Genomic DNA, 13,276 nt, shown 5'->3' on the forward strand with positions numbered 1-13,276 from the left:
AAGCCAGTACATGTCTGGGCCCATCTAAAGTTTGCTAGAGAGCATTTGGATTATCCAGAAGAATATTGGGAGAATGTCATATGGTCTGATGAAACCAAAGTAGAAACATAACTCGTCGTGTTTGGAGAAGACAGAATGCGGAGTTGCATGCAAAGAACACCATACTGTGAAGTATCATGCTTTGGGGCTGTTTCTCTGCAAAGGGACCAGGGCGACTGCTCCGTGTACATGAAAGAATGAAAGACGCAATGTATCGTGAGATTTTGAGTGCAAATTTCCTTCCATCAGCAAGGGCATTGAAGATGAAACGTGGCTGGGTCTTTCAGCATGATAATGATCCCAAGCACACTGCCAGGGTAATGAAGGAGTGGCTTCGTAAGAAGCATATGAAGGTCCTGGAGTGGCCTAGCCAGTCTCCAGATCTCAACCCCATATAAAACCTTTGGGGGAGTTGAAAGTTCATGTTGACCAGTGACAGGCCCAAAATATCACTGCTCTAGAGGAGATCTGCATGGAGGAATGGACCAACATACCACCTACTGTATGTGCCAACCTCATGAAGACTTACAGAAAACGTTTGACTTCTGTCATTGCCAACAAAGGATATATAACAAAGTATTGAAAATAACTTTTGTTATTGACCAAATACAGTACTTCCACCATAATTTGCAAAAAAAAAATCTTGCAGAATCAGACAAGGTGATTTTCTGGATTTGTTTTCTCATTATGTCTCTCGTAGTTGTGGTCACCTATGATGTCAATTACAGGCAAATCTCATCTTTTTAAGTGGGAGAACTTGCACAATTGGTGGCTGACTAAATACTTTTTTCACCACTGGAATTGTAGCAAATTCTCATCTACAAGAAAGTATGAGATCTGTGTGGGGTTTTTTAGCTTCTGAATCTAATCAAGAACAATAAAGCCATTTTCTGATTACTAGGAAAATTCTTCTGAATGATGAAAAAATGGATGTCAGGGCAGGAACACATGTTAAATGCAGCAGTCAGACACTGCAAGAACCAGTAGCTTCTGTTAGCAGAGGATGGCGGCTGTATAATGCAGTCGGCACTCAGCATATGTGGAATGAGCTAAGCTTTCAAGCTCGCTCAATACGCCCAACATAGGAAGTTCAAATATATGCTACATCAGGAAAAAGTGGAAGGGGTTTTTTGGTGGAGGTATGACATTTGACACTGCTATAGATCAACTGTTCCAGATATCAGTGTCAAGCAGTGTTCAGGTCTAGACTCATTAGGTGTCACAGCGGCGTCAGGCTCTGTTCACCCTGCAGAGTCTGATAGGCAATCTGAGGCCTCCTAATTGTTCAGCCAGAGCTCGGCGTCAGCTGTTTCATGTGTTTGTTCCTCAGTCCTGCTGCAGGTAATTCCTGCTGACCTGGAGAACTCTGCTAGTGTGGCACCCCAGTGGCCTTGGGAGCCACAGTGGCGTTGTTCTCATCACTGGGAGCAATGCCATGCTTGGAAACAGTGGGGAAATATCTGCCAGGTACACTAACATGCAACACCACTTCCTTCTCTAGACCAGTAGGGGAAGCTCATAACCTGCGTTGAAGGGAACCTCTCTGAACATACTGACTTGGAGGAGAGATTAGGGAGCAACAGGAAGCCAGACCTCAGAACAGTAGTACAAAGCAAAGAGAACGGTCACTGTCAGAGCTGCTGCCCAGCTCTCCAGGACCGAGCGCATTGAGCAGGACATCGGAGTCCCAGGCTACTGGGTGTGAACAGTCTAGTAGTAACGCCGGAGGGCAGAAGATTTCACCTCCTCTGGCCCACCTAAAATCCGGAGGTGAAGTTACAAGAAATAGCCCTGGGTCACTGCTACAGAGTGGGCCCCAGTACTGGCTCACGCTACCCGTCAGACTGAAGACTTAACACACTTAGAAAGAGGGATGCTGTGCAGCTTCAGACCACAGCAACCTACAACTGCGCATAGAAGGAAGAAACTCCCCTGCTGCTTCTAGGCTGACCGGGCCACCAACTCCCGGACTTCTCCTGATACCAGTAAAAAGGTAAAAGGAGATCCCAACCTTTGTCGTCGCCCTCAGCCCTGCATCCCCAACGTATCACTCCGTTCCACCATCATTCTATCCCTGGGGCCTAGCTTCACCTGCGGGAAGAAAATCCATCCAAGCTTCAGGGATATCCTCCCCAGAAGACAGCAACAGCTGCGGTGGCTGTTACCTGGCTGCATACTGCAGGAGGCGTCAAGATCATCTAAAGACTTTCCTTCCTACCACCCCTCATGCTCCTTTCTGTACGCCTAGGGGTCACGAAACCGGGTCAGGCACCCCATGATGATGCAGAGGATCTGCACCACCGGCCTGGCGACAAAACGGGTTAACCCCCTCGACCCCGGGGCGCTTCACTAGAAGCTCAGGTTGCTAATTACCAATCACAGCCATCTCCTTCCTATAAAAAATTCTGGACCTTGCTATTCAGTGTCAATAATAGCTCCAGCATAGCTCCAGCGATTCCAGTCTTAGTGGTGATCTTGTTTATGATGATCTGTATTGTGGTTTTGAGTGGTGTGTGTTCTGTCCCCACTTAAAGGGGATTGAAGGCGTGTAGTTGTGAGATGTGAGAATCTTACCTTCGTTTTATCTATAGGGGAGGCAGACAGGACCAGAGCGTTCCAGAGTTAAACATGCACATGCTGAGATGAAACAATGGTGGTTTATTTTCTCCAAAGGTTAGGACATGCAGAGTACAGTAATCCAAGTACCTGGCATTGTGCTTCTCTTGTGATGCTTGATTCTGAAGCCACTAAGGTCAGAAGACTTTGCTTCTAACAGCTCCAATAAGGGATGTGATTCTCGCAAAAACTCTGGCTAAACTGAATATGCCAGGAAGTGAGGTAAGAGCATCAGCAGACACTCCCATGGGCTGGACAAAAGAGACAGAGGAGCCGAAAGGTCTGACCAGTAGATGGCAGCAGAGACAAGCATGAAAAACATTAAATAACAGTTTTAACTAAAACAAATAGAAACAGCACAGTGTGTAAGTTCCCTTGTTGTGCGATTACTTCCTTTCCTTTTCTTTATTCCCCTCTACAGATATTGTCAAATAGAAACAGCACACTCCCCGTCTGAAATTCACTTTGGGAATTTCACTATTGAGTCCATAATACAACCTGAAAGGAAAGGCACGTTAAATGCAAAACCAAGCTCAATTGAGTCCAAAACAAGAAAGATGGCTCAAAGTTCAGGTCCGGTAGCGTTCATCCCGTTGTGCCGCTCTCTATGGGCAACAGCAGAACAAGTTCATGGATTGGCCGTGCAAAGGTCTTCGTCTCACCTTTCTTGATGACCTTTAGCTCCACCTTCCGAACATTGCCGTCCTGACTAGGCAGTATCCTAGTAATCAGTCCCATAGGCCAGTCAGTCCTTTCTGTGGTCTGGTCTTTCATGAGGACTAGGTCTCCTTCTTTGAGGTTCGGCTTGGGATGTTGCCACTTCTTTCTTCCTTGAAGAATGGTGAGGTATTCCTTCCTCAATCAGTTCCAGAAGTAGTCAGCCAAGTATTGAACCCGTTTCCAGTGTTTTTCATAAGTGTTCGCGTGGGTGAACTCTCTGCTGGGCATTAGCGCGTTGTCAGTTTTTTGGGTAATAAGAATAGTAGGAGTCAATATGGTTGGTGTTTTTGGATCCATGGTCACCGGCACAAGGGGTCTTGAATTGATAATGGCTGAGACTTCAGCTAAAAGAGTGACTAGAGTCTCATGTGTGAGTCTTGAGGAATTGACGTCCGTTAGCATGGAGTTCAAGATGTTGCGTGAAATCCCGATCATCCTCTCCCAGGAGCCTCCCATGTGAGAACTGGGAGGGGGATTGAAGATCCAGGTGCAACCTTTCTCTGCCAGCTGATCTTGGATAGGCTTGGTGTCGATGTTCAGTTCTCTACATGCACCGACGAAGTTGCTTCCACAGTCAGACCTCAGCTGTTTCACTGGTCCTCTGATGGCAAGGAACCTTCTCAAGGCGTTGATTAGGCTGGAGGTATACATGGACTCTAACACCTCAATGTGAACGGCTCGAATACTCATGCAGGTGAATAACACAGCCCACCGCTTACTGTTTCCTTGGCTGCCGCGAGTTCTACGTATGGACACCATCCATGGTTCGAAAACGTCTAGGCCCACGTAGGTGAAAGGTGGATCTGTAGAAAGTCTGTCTGTAGGCAGGTCAGCCATTTGTTGTTACAGTTGTTTTCCTCTCGCTTTACGACAGTGCACACAATCGTGTAGTATTTGTGCTACACGTCTCTTCATCCCAATAATCCAGAGGCCTGCAGAACGTAAAGCGCCCTCTGTAATTTGCCTGCCTTGGTGTTCAGTCTTTTCATGGTGGTGTCTGATCAGCAAGACTGTAACATGGTGTTTGTTGGGAATGATGAGAGGATTTTGTTCTGCAACTCCAAGATGAGCCTGGTTCAAATGACCACCAACTCTCAGTAAGCCGAAACTGTCGATAACTGGGTTTAAATTGGCGAGAGGGCTTCTTAATGGAATCTGCTGTTTGTTGTGTAAACACTTCCATTCTATGGCGACTTCACTCTGTTGGAGGTGGCGTATTATGAGGGACTCGCTATGGGAGATGTCCTCAGCAGAAAGGGGTTTGTGGCAGACATGCCAGCGATGACAGTCTTTGTTTTTAAGGTCCGTATGATAGCATCTGGCGATGTGCACTAACCTAGCGACAGTCCTGACGAGCCTCATCCAGCTGGAGAAACGGTCAAAACGTTGGCAACCGAGGTTGGAAGTTTTTTCTGCACTGGTGGCCAGGGTATTGACTTCAGCTCGGACATCTGGATCGTTGTCTGGATCTAGGATGCTGAAGGCTTCCTGGACACCTTCTTCTGACTGTCTCAGCAGGAACTCTAGACCTGTAAGCCAAGAAGAGTTAGCAAAAGAACTGACTGCAGCCGGTGTGTCTCTAGCTAGCTGGTTTGGGTGCATGGCTGAAACGTGTTTTTCGCTATGACACTCCTCACACTTGACGATGGATTTACAGTCCTTGGCCATGTGGTCAAGTGATGCACAGCATTTGAAACAGATTCCAAGCTCTGTGAGGACTTTCTTGCGCTCCTGTAGGGTTTTGGATCTAAACCCTCTGCACTTGTTCAGTGAATGCGTTTTTTTATGGATGGGACATTCTTGATTGAAAGACTTATCTCGTGATGAGATAGTGTACTGTTTATCTGTGGGTGCTGCAGGTGATGGTAGCTCAGTCTTCCTGACACTCACAGTGTTCTTAATGTCTCTGCGTTTGTGTATGGCACCTTCATACCTTGATGATGATGATGTTGCAGCTGCCGAAGTGTTGAACTCTAGGAAGTCGAGGCTGGGGTCATTCCTCATCTGGGCCTGCTCGTCGATGAACTTGCAGAAGTGAATAAAAGGGGGAAAGGTGACGTCATGCACTCTTTTGTACCTTGAGACTGACGTTGCCCATTTCTCCTGCAGACTGTATGGCAGCTTCACCACGATTGGGTTCACTCCATGGGCTGTATCCAGGTACCGCAACCCAGACAGACGAGGATCTCTTTTGGCGAGCTCCAGCTCAATGAGCAGATCACTTAGGTCTTGAAGCTTGTGGACTTCTTTAAGGTTGATCTTTGGGATGTCTTGCAGTCTCTTGAATAGGGCTTTCTCTATTGCTTCTGCGCTGCCAAAGGTGCGTTCCAGTCTTTGCCATGCAGCAGCGAGACCTGCTTCTGCTTGTCCCACATAGACGGTTCTGAGGCTCTTGATACGGTTTGTAGAGCCTGGGCCCAACCACTTGATCAGGAGGTCAAGCTCCTGTTCTGCAGTTAAGTTGAGATTGGCGATGGCCGCCTTGAAAGTTGCTTTCCAGGCCCTGTAGCTCTCTGCACGATCATCGAATTTCGTGAGACTAGTGTTGATTAGCTCTCTGCTCACCATGAACCTGGCAAACTCAGACATGTCTGATTTCCCACCACTTGTTGCCACGACGACTCATGATAGTATCATAGTATCATAGTATCATAGTTTTTAAGGTTGAAGGGAGACTCTAAGTCCATCTAGTTCAACCTGTAGCCTAACATGTTGATCCAGAGGAAGGCAAAAAAACCCCCAATGTGGCAAACAAGTTCCAATGGGGAAAAAATTTCCTTCCTGACTCCACATCCGGCAATCAGACTAGTTCCCTGGATCAATACCCTGTCATAAAATCTAATATACATAACTGGTAATATTACATTTTTCAAGAAAGGCGTCCAGGCTCTGCTTAAATGTTAGTAGTGAATCACTCATTACAACATCATGTGGCAGAGAGTTCCATAGTCTCACTGCTCGTACAGTAAAGAATCCTCGTCTGTGATTATGATTAAACCTTCTTTCCTCAAGACGTAGTGGATGCCCCCATGTTCCAGTCGCAGGCCTTGGTGTAAAAAGATCTTTGGAAAGGTCTCTGTACTGTCCCCTCATATATTTATACATTGTGATTAGATCCCCCCTAAGCCTTCGTTTTTCCAAACTAAATAACCCCAAGTTTAATAACCTGTCTTGGTATTGCAGCCCACCCATTCCTCTAATAATCTTGGTGGCTCTTCTCTGCACCCTCTCCAGTTCAGCTATGTCCTTCTTATATATCGGTGACCAGAATTGTACACAGTATTCTAAGTGTGGTCGCACTAGTGACTTGTACAGAGGTAGAACTATATTTTTTTCATGAACACTTATACCTCTTTTAATACATCCCATTATTTTATTAGCCCTGGCATGATGCCCCTGGGGCGTATGGGCTGCCTGGCGTGAATGGATGAGATGTTCCCGGGAAGAATGACGTTGCTGCAGGGTTGAGCTGTGGTTTAGCCTTTGTAGATTCTGATGACCGCTGCTTGAGCTGTGGAAGTGGGTCAGGATACACTTGGTTGCCATCTTGCCATGGTGACTGTGTTTGAGAGGGCACCTCTTGGTGACTGTTATTAATTTGCTCGGGTGCTTTAGGTGGTACTGGCACTGGTAGAGGTAAGTTGGAGGTTTCGGTGTTGTCGGCTTGGACGGTACTGCAAACCGGGGTTGCTACAGGTAACTGATTCAGTACATAGTCTCTTGTGCGATCAACTGGATTGTCTGCTTCCAGTGGTGGCAAGTGAGCTGGATCAGGACCTTGGCTCAATGCTTGCTCAAGTAGTCTCACTTTAGCTAGTGCAACTTCCTCTTCCATCTGTGACCGAAGAATCTTTATACGAGCCTCCGCTTCTGCCCTTGTGGCTTCTGCTTTAGCAGCTTCTGCTTTTGCAAGGGCTTCTGCTTCTGCCCTTTTGGCTTCTGCTTCTGCCCTTTTGGCTTCTTCCTCTACTTCTCTTTCTGTGAAGGAACGTCTCACCTTGGATTCTTCCGCTCTTATGCGGGCCTCTAGTATCCTGTCGCTAAAGGCTGAGCTTCTTGAGGATGATGACCTGGATGACCGAGAGGAACGTCTAGATGAGGTTGATCGGTGTGATCTAGTTTCCTGCTGGTGAGAGATACGGTGTTCGGCCGTGTCTATGGCATCTTGCACCTTGGCATCTCTTTCCTTGACCACCTCTTCTGCCTTGCACAGGTCTGAAAGAGCTTCATCAATTTTAGAGTCTTTTAGAAATGTAATGTACCTTGCTGACAGTCTCTTGTATCTTTCATGAGCTGTGTTCAGCCGTTCCAGAGCGGCTAGTAAGCATGCGGCATCACCTGATGAGGATTCAAGTCTTGACATGTAATAGGTGACTCGTTCCCAGTGTTCTTCCAGGTGTTCACATAGCTCATCTTTCATAGTTTGATAGTTTTCAGTGGCCTTTATCGTGGGTTTGGAAGAGCGCTTCGGTCGGACAACTTGGTCTGCTAGAAGCGTGGGATCTGCCTCCTGGGCTTCATAGTGGACAGTATCAGATTGTATTTGCTCTGTTTCAGCAGTGGGGCACTGTTTGAGGTCTTTTTCTGCCATTTTGATTTAAGGTGTACTGTCTCTTTAAGAAACTTGACTTTTGAATAGGGGTCCGAAAATTGTTGTGCAGCTGTGCAAGGACTCCCTGATGAGATTCCCAAGGTGTCTTTACGAAAACTTGGGGTTCGCAGTCCAGCAATGTGCAGTAATGAGGTATAATGTACTGCAAGTCTATAGAAGGGGTATAGCAAGAGAGAAACAGCAGGTGCATAAACTGTCCCTTTACAATGCAAGCAGAGGTGACACAGGACGTGGCAGATAGGAGAGCTTCCCCTTAGGCTTGTCCAGGCATGCACTGTGCAGGCAGACTAGTGCACAAGGCTTGTTGCTAGGCAGATTACAAGTGAAGTTACAGGGTTCTTAGGGATCTGTAGCCGGGGTATTGAGCTGTTAAGCAGTCTTCTGACTGATTTGGGCTCTCAAGGAAGTTTCTGACTTTGGGCTGTTAAGCAGTCTTCTGACTGTTCTGTCCCCACTTAAAGGTTATTGAAGGCGTGTAGTTGTGAGATGTTGTGAGAATCTTACCTTCGTTTTTCCTATAGGTGAGGCAGACAGGACCAGAGCGCTCCAGAGTTAAACATGCACATGCTGAGATGAAACAATGGTGGTTTATTTTCTCCAAAGGTTAGGACATGCAGAGTACAGTAATTCAAGTACCTGCCATTGTGCTTCTCTTGTGATGCTTGATTCTGAAGCCACTAAGGTCAGAAGGCTTTGCTTCTAGCAGCTCCAATAAGGGATGTGATTCTCACAAAAACTCTGGCTAAACTGAATATGCCAGGAAGTGAGGTAGGAGCATCAGCAGACACTCCCATGGGCTAGACTAAAGAGACAGAGGAGCCGAAAGGTCTGACCAGTAGATGGCAGCAGAGACAAGCATGAAAAACATTAAATAACAGTTTTAACTAAAATAAATAGAAACAGCACAGTGTGTAAGTTCCCTTGTTGTGCGATTACTTCCTTTCCTTTTCTTAATTCCCCTCTACAGATATTGTCTCTCCTTTGTGTTTGAGTGCAGTGTGTAAAGGTTTTCATTCTCCATTGTCTGTGTCATTTATGTGGGGTTTTGTTATGGTGTTTTTGAGTCCACCCCAAGGGTGGGTGAGAGGGGGAGTGAGATGAGGGCTTGGACAGGAGTCAGGGTCACGCTGGGGGCTCAGACCTGGCTACCATCAAGCTTACCTCCGAGATAACGGACAGTGCAGGGGCTCGAGCAAGCCTAAGGGCCCCTGTTCTGTCATTACATACCCCATGACAATCAGAGACAGCCATATGTGCGCTCTGTCAACACCTTTAAAGGGAATCTGTCACCAGGTTTTTGCTCCCCATCTGAGAGTAATGTAGAGACAGAGACCCTGATTCCAGTGATGTGTCCCTTACTGAGCTGTTTGCTGTCATTTTGATAAAATCAATGTTTTCTTTGTTGCAGATCTAGCAGTTATACAGAGCTCATGAATATGCTGGGCTACCTGCAGCATGCCAAGTAGTCCTGTAATGATAATCTACTGCTGATTAATCAGTGATTTTATCAAAACTACAGCAAGCAGCTCAGTAAGTGACACATCGCTGGAATCAGGATCTCTGCCCCTACGTTATGCTGCTCTCAGATTAGGTAGCAAAAACCTGGTGACAGATTCCCTTTAACTATACAACAGCTTGCAGTAAGCGCCCTCTAGTGCCAGTTTTCACACCATCTCTTAAATGTACATTATATCTGTAAGAGATTTCATCATCTGTACAAAAAAAATAAACTTCGACTGCCTTAAAAATATATAGAGAAATTAATCGGCATCGAACTTTAGATATATGCAGTTGTTACATAGGTTTACAGGCAAGAATCAGAAAACCGTCCTCCCTTTGGGGTTTTTACCTTGGCTCATTGCTGATGTTTCGCAGGTTTCTTTGGTTTATTTTCTTTCTTCTCGGTATCTTTTTTACGTTTGTCCAGTTTTTTCACCCATTTTTTAACCCACGACATGCCAGGTGGGGCACATAGTTTCCTGATTGGATTGGTTTTTGCCAGAAATCTGCAAAAAAACAAGCCCAACATCATGATATGATATTTATGACCTCCCGATTCCATATAAAATCCATACAGGGGCTTAGCTTCTCTTAGGGGTTGACTTACACTACAGCTTCTATGGCGCAGCCTGTTGCCTTTGACTGGATCTCATATCCGATAATGGCACCAAAAGGGATCTTCTTGTCACTTGTCTGTAGGCAGCAGTCCTGCACTGGTAGTGCGGCCCCTGGAAGGCAACGAAAAGAAAAACAAGCAAGAAATCACTGGAAGGATGTTACCTTAGATATTACCCCATATGTGTAGAGAATGTAACACCCGTCCCCAATAAAAGCTCCTCTGGGTGCTAAATGATTGGCCTTTTTTGCAGAAATTGTAGTTCATTTGATTCTTGAATGTCACATCTCCATAAAAAAAATCAAAACCACTTATACATCAATTATAAAATATTTGGAGAAATGTAAAAAAAATAAAATAAAATTAAAAAAAAAAAAAAAAATTCAAAGTAAAACTTCATAATAGTATAAAAAAAAGATAATCTAAAATTATTATTATTTTTTTTTTTACTGACACAAGGATTCCATAGAGATCTTTTCTATTCCAGTCATCTACACCATCTAGGTAGTTGTGCGCAGCTGTACATTTATAGTTATTGGTATCATTTATGGAATCACTGCGCCATCTGGTGGCCATTAACTAAAAAGCAACTTAATGTCATATCCAAAGTACAGTAATTTCCTACAGTATAAAGCTATGTGCCCACGTTGTATTTTTATGTGCAGAAAATCTGCATATAAAAAAGCATGTTTTGGCAGGAAAAAAGCAGGTGACATAACGCACGTTTTTTTATTGCGTTTGCACGTTTTTTTCACATGCTTTTTAACAATGTTTCTTTTTTGTGCTTTTTTAAGTAATGGCGACTGTGGTGGTTCAGGCACTGTACCCTTGCGATTGCTGCTGGGTCACCAGCTGATGTTACAGCTAGGACCCGGCACCCTCTACTCAGAGCGGTGCCTGTGCCGCTTCCAGCAGTTTAACCCCCGTAAATGTTCTAATCAATGCGATCGCAGCATTCAGAAGGCAGGGATAGGGATCTCTTACCTCTCCATGGCGATCGGGTCCCTGGAATGCAATCACGGGGGCCCGATCACTGCCATAGTAACCCAGTATCGTCACTATGATGATCCCAGGTTACTGAGGTAAGAATTGCCTCACAGACCAGTTCCCTCCAGCAATATCCTATGGTAAAGACTGTGAGGCCTAGGTGCAGGGAACCCTGGTGACATCACAAGGTGAACATAGTTCATGCTGGTGGATCTTCAGGAAACCCTGGTGATCTGTCGGCATGAACTCGATTCACCTCGTAATGTCAGAAGGGGTGTTTAGCCTTGTATTTAGCCAAAAATAAATAAATCATTTAAAAAAACTATGTGGGGTCCTCCCAGTTTTTCTAGCCAGCTAGGGTATAGCAGACAGCTTCAGCTTGCAGACCATAGCCGGCAGCCTTACAATGGCTGGTGATCCAATTTGAAGGTCTCCCCATGCTGGTTTTTTTTTAATTACTTATAAATAAATTAAAAAAAGTGGGGTCCCCCAAATTGGATCACCAGCCAAGGTAAAGCGGACAGCTGGGGTCTGGTATTCTCAGCATGGGAAGGGCCATGGTTATTGGCGCTTCGGCACAAGCTCATCTTGTTGCCCTGGTGCGGTGGCAAATGGGGTAATATATGAGGTTGATACCAGCTGCGTAATGTCACTTGGCATCAAGCCCAGCAGTTTGATGTTGCGGCATCTATCAGATACCCAACATCAGTAACCCAGTCAATAATAACAAAAAAATAGACAACAACATTTTTTTTATTTGAAAAAACGATCCCCAACACATTCCCTCTTTCACCAATTTATTAAAAGAAAAAACATATCCGGGGCCGGCATAAGCCATTTTGGAGGTCCCACCATGACTCTGTGTTCCAGGATATGGGGGGCATGCTCAGCGAACATATCCTCCATTTTCTGGAAGTGCAGGCGTTGAGGATGAGGCTAAAGCGGTCTCTCGGGATCTGACTGTCGTGTCCAAATTATATTGTCATGTGTGCACACGAGAAAGAAATAACAGACAAATCGGTTATTATGAACCTTCTCCATGACGGACGCTAGAGCTACTGGCTCTCTTTATTGTTTGAAACTTTATACAGTTAAGCAGAAGTAAGGGGTGTAAACAAAGTATAGTCCAATCAAGTATCGCCGGCTGTATAGGAATTTGCATAATCTCTGCTGGATTGGTCAGTCAACACTTTAGGAATTCTCCATTTTCATCATCTTGGGTGTAGACAGGATGTGGCAGCCATCTTCAAATTACATGTGCTACATGTGCATATGTGGCACCCCTGACCTGGTCAGGCACCACTGAGTACTGCACCCATGCTGGGGGCAGTACAATACAGGTAATCCAGAAGGCTGACCGAGGTGTGATTGCACAGGCGCATAGTAATCAGGTCTCCCACATCTACCTTTGATAGGGACCCCTGGGGAATCCAGGAGGGGGCGTGGCCTCCATGTCCACTCAAGGGGTGTGGTAGAGAGCCTGGTTGCTAAGTTGCGTAGGCAGGAACAGTGGGGAGAGGAAATAGAGAGGAGTGAGGAGTCTGGAGTGGAGCTCAGAGAGAGCAGAGGTGCATGACCCACTAGTGAGCCAGTTAGTGAGTGCAGCTCAGGGACAGCAGACGCAGGAAGCAGACCCTGGAGCCTAGCACATTCTGACAGCACACGTGCAGTGGCTACCGACGGGGGAGATCGGTCACCTAGTAGTGCCGCCCGAAATCCACCCAAGGCTAGAGAGAGCAGAGGGGTGGCTGAGTACGGGGACTGCCAGGGATGTACCAGGCCCGTAAGGGTTACAGGTCCCAGTCAGAGATTCATTCAATTTTCCCTGCCAAACCTGCTGGAGGGGGCATTTCAGACCCTCACCATAACACCAGAGTTCGCAGACATGTAGCAAAGAGAGGGCCCATAGCTCACAGAAGGCAAGCAGCCAGAGTGACCTGGTCCAGGCTACAGGCAAACAGGCCGAAACGAGGGGAGAATAGGCAGCAGCAACTTCCCTGGGCGACCCCAGTAGGACTACAAGTCAGGGTCACCCCAAAATGCCAGGGCTAGGAGGGCGAGTCGTTAAACACCCTCACAAGTCAGCCTGAAGGAGTGCCTGGTTTTCTCTGGTTCATCCTAGCTACGCCCGGGTACTCACCCTGCCATCAACTGTGAGTAAAAACAGTGAAAGACTGTCTAGACTG

At 46.1% G+C, this 13,276-nt stretch overlaps 1 protein-coding gene across 1 annotated transcript in view; it reads right to left on the reverse strand.

Moving 5' to 3' along the window:
• Nucleotides 1-13,276, reverse strand: part of LOC142301877 (C-C motif chemokine 21b-like) — a 99,971-nt gene that overhangs the window by 12,319 nt on the left and 74,376 nt on the right. Inside the window, exons 2-3 of the mRNA XM_075342919.1 lie at nucleotides 10,095-10,215; nucleotides 9,837-9,993 (exon numbers count right to left, since the gene is read on the reverse strand). Of these exons, the coding sequence (XP_075199034.1) occupies nucleotides 9,843-9,993; nucleotides 10,095-10,215 (272 nt within the window). The 3' untranslated portion in view covers nucleotides 9,837-9,842. The remainder of the gene's footprint in view (nucleotides 1-9,836; nucleotides 9,994-10,094; nucleotides 10,216-13,276) is intronic.

The sequence above is a fragment of the Anomaloglossus baeobatrachus genome, chromosome 1, assembly GCF_048569485.1.
Source record: "Anomaloglossus baeobatrachus isolate aAnoBae1 chromosome 1, aAnoBae1.hap1, whole genome shotgun sequence".
In the NCBI taxonomy this organism is placed as follows: Eukaryota; Metazoa; Chordata; class Amphibia; order Anura; family Aromobatidae; genus Anomaloglossus; species Anomaloglossus baeobatrachus.